The 3,396-nt window shown below is 35.0% G+C and overlaps 1 protein-coding gene across 1 annotated transcript; it reads right to left on the bottom strand.

Annotated features, from left to right (window-relative positions):
• Positions 1 to 3,396, bottom strand: LOC11427940 (phenylacetaldehyde reductase). The gene is made up of 5 exons (NM_001424900.1): positions 3,191 to 3,396; positions 2,628 to 2,989; positions 2,313 to 2,475; positions 1,481 to 1,667; positions 1 to 336 (listed from the first exon to the last, which is right to left on the bottom strand). Exons 1-5 carry the CDS (start codon positions 3,312 to 3,314, stop codon positions 192 to 194), a joined length of 981 nt encoding a protein of 326 aa, NP_001411829.1. The 5' UTR covers positions 3,315 to 3,396; the 3' UTR covers positions 1 to 191.

The raw sequence follows: 3,396 nt of genomic DNA, 5'->3' as shown, positions 1-3,396 counted from the left end.
TAACCAAAACACAGATTACCTTAACTCATTCACTGTTCCATCACGAGTACAAACCAAACCATGAAGAATGACTTATTTCAGTGCTTAGTACCAATCTAGATCTAATTTAAACCTTATTTCACATACTGAGTTTTTTCACAAGCATAGGCATCAAAAGCCATGTCATCAACTAAACAAGGAGATACCACAAATTAAAGGTTGGCGAACTTCTTTTCTTTCAAACTTTCAACAGTCTCCTTGATGCTCACTTCCAAAGGAGTATATTCAAGTCCCAAGCTTTTCGCCTTTTCTTTGGAAACCTGATATATAGGCACATATGGCTTATCGTCCGCACACCTGGTAACATAGTTGACAAAGTGAAAACGATATTAGAAAAATCTAAACAGATTAAACTAGAAATATTTAAATTATTATATAAATGTAAATACAGAAACGGACAGAATGATGAATCATGTAGGGCTCATCTTATAGTAACCATTAACCTATGAATTTCGAGTATAAAACAAAATTTCTAGGACTTTGCATATTTAAAGTTGCTATACTTGGCCGTATTTTAAAAACACTTAATTCAGCAATGAATCCCAAAATGAAAAATTCAGTACAAATTAGCAATTTTGCATAACAATTAATCTACAGAAGACACAAAAATAGAGGAAGGTGCAAGTCATCATGACATTCAAGTTACCCAATATGATAGAAGGTGTTATATTATTGAAAAAGAAATTAGCAAAACCTCAGTGAAACCATGTGTTACGTACTGGGGTCCAGAGGCTGAATATGTGTTAAAAGGTACAGAAATAATAAAAGTTATACTGAAGTAAAGCTAATTAACATGAGCTATAAATCGAAAGGTGATCAAGTCTGAGGAGAAGGTCATCAGGTAACATAAAGCAACATCCCAATTCATCCACATCAATGTGCTCGGTCACAAGCAAGCACATAGAAAACAACTCAAATGAATCAATTCATCCACAAACACTTGGTACCCTTACTTTAACTATATGATAGTCTGATAGAGAACATATCAACTAGGGGACAAATAGATATGAAGTTGCATTCACCAAACCTCTATGGGGATGTCAGATTGATTATACAGACCAAGTTGGATGCATAGAATATATATGCTCCCACTAGAAGGTGATTACAGTCACAATTAGAATTCATCTCTTTGTTTATTACCATTAATATACTTTCCCTAATTTTTTACTTTCCCTTATTTTGAGATATTCTCTCTTGTATATAAACCTTTACAATCTTGTTATGTAAAGCAAGGCATTTATTCTAAATCATTCAAAGACCTCTAACTTGTTGAAATTTTTCGGCATTTAGCGATGACTGAATCCTTTCATTTTAGCATTGAATTGAGTTTCAAACAAGTAAATAAAGCTTTAATGAATGTGGCACATCAGATGAGAATTAACATTCATATAGGAACATAAATTATATGCTATCATTCAGTTATCGAAATTATTAATCTTACTTCTCTGGGAGTTGCAACGAAGGGTACAGTTCACGTAAAATCCTCACAACTTCGGAGTAGTGTGCTACTCTCTCAACTAAACAATGTCTTCCACTCGCTGAAGCATTCTCGTACGCCAGAATATGGGCATTTGCAACATCTTTCACATTGACCCATCCAAAACTAGCATTTGGAAATGTCTGTGCACCTGTATCAAGGAAGTGAAAGAGCTTCTATTATCTACAGAAGGACAAAATCTTGTCCTCTTGAACACAAACATATTTGAAGTACATAAAAACTGCTAATATTCATTAAAATAACAACAAAAGAGAACACAATAAGCAACGATGAAGCAATTGAGGGAAAAATCAATGTCATATATGAAATGAAAATAAATAAAAGATTAAACAACAATGAAGCTAGAAATAACAGGAAATAGACTCTCATCCAGCTCAACAATAACTGCTACGATTACAATTAAACAACTATCAACAAAAAGCCAGAAATAAAAGGAAATAGACTCATATCATCCAGATCAGCAATAGTTTTTACGATTATAATGCACATATCTTGTACTTATCTAACCCTACTTTTAGTAGCTTTCAAATTATTTTTATATCTTTCTTTCCATATTGCTAGATGCAGAAAAGGTGCCCTCATGAGCTTATCTCAGTTGGTAGGACAATACATAATATATGCAAAGTCCGGGGTTCAAACCTCGGTCACCACAAAAAAAAAAAAAAAAAAAAAAAAATAGATGCAGAAAGGTAGCTGACAAGAAAAATAATATGCAAGATGCCGACAGAGAAAGATAATAAGAGTATTTGCTGCATTTAGAATTGTAATTAATTACCATTAATCAGGTTTAGAATTGCAGCAGCACTTGTGTTTAGGACTGGTTGCAAGAGAGGCCCTATGACCATTGCTGGGTTAATAGTAACCATATCGATGTTGTTTTCTTTAACAAATTTCCAGGCAGCTTCTTCAGCCAATGTCTTTGAAACCACATACCACAGCTGAAACAATGAATAGGAAATAGGAAGAAGTCAAAGAACATGATAGCATAATTCATTACATGATTAATCATGACACACACTTTGCTGACATTGTAACAAAAAATAAAAAAGATAATTGATAATAAAATGTCATATTCCATCTACCCATATACATTTGATTTAGCACAGAAATCAGCATCTGTAAACCAAGTCTCATCAACAACAACATCAGGAGTTCGAGGCTTCCCATTATAAGCAACAGCAGCAATAGAAGAAGTTAAAACAACACGTTTGAGTGATGGGGATTTAGCACATGAGTTGAGAACATTGAGAGTCCCTTTGAGAGCAGGATCAATCAATTCAGCCTGAGGATCCTTGACATCATGATAAAAGGGAGATGCAGTGTGAAAGACACCATGACAGCCTTGAACAACAGAATCAAAGGCACCTTCTTCAAGTAGATTTGCCTTGAACAGTTGCAATCTCTCCTTAGCACCATCAAGCTTAACCAAGTGGTCAACCTTCTTGGGATCATCTACAGGAAGACAGAGAGAGGGTCAGAACATACGAATAATAATTTCAATAGAGGATATAATTATGTGTCCAGCCATGCCTTGAATCAGAAGTGTACGTGTAAATAAAGAGATCCGATCAACATCGGCACTTCGGACTGAAGGGTGTCTGACACATGTGAATTAAACAATTGAAATTCAGAAAAAAGAAAAAAGACAAATACTTGGATCGCGAACGGTGGCTTTAACAGTGTAGCCACGATGAAGAAGCAATCGGACGAGCCATGAAGCGATGTAACCTGAAGCGCCAGTCACACACACAACATTTCCCAAGTTGCTGCTGCTCATTTTCTCTTCTCAGTTCTCTCTCTCTTTTTGCTTACACGCGTCTGTTTATATATACTACTACAACAAGAAGACTAAACAATTT

Source organism: Medicago truncatula, chromosome 3 (assembly GCF_003473485.1).
Source record: "Medicago truncatula cultivar Jemalong A17 chromosome 3, MtrunA17r5.0-ANR, whole genome shotgun sequence".
In the NCBI taxonomy this organism is placed as follows: domain Eukaryota; kingdom Viridiplantae; phylum Streptophyta; class Magnoliopsida; order Fabales; family Fabaceae; genus Medicago; species Medicago truncatula.
The sequence above is the reverse complement of the archived record's forward strand: the minus strand, read 5'-3'. Positions and strand labels throughout refer to the sequence as shown.

Coding starts and splice junctions, on each gene's coding strand:
- LOC11427940 (NM_001424900.1), bottom strand. CDS start 3,314: ATGAGCAGCAGCAACTTGGGAAATGTTGTGTGTGTGACTGGCGCTTCA. Junction 2,476..2,627: donor ATTTCTGTGCTAAATCAAAT/GTATATGGGTAG, acceptor TCATTGTTTCAG/CTGTGGTATGTGGTTTCAAA. Junction 337..1,480: donor TCGTTGCAACTCCCAGAGAA/GTAAGATTAATA, acceptor CTATGTTACCAG/GTGTGCGGACGATAAGCCAT.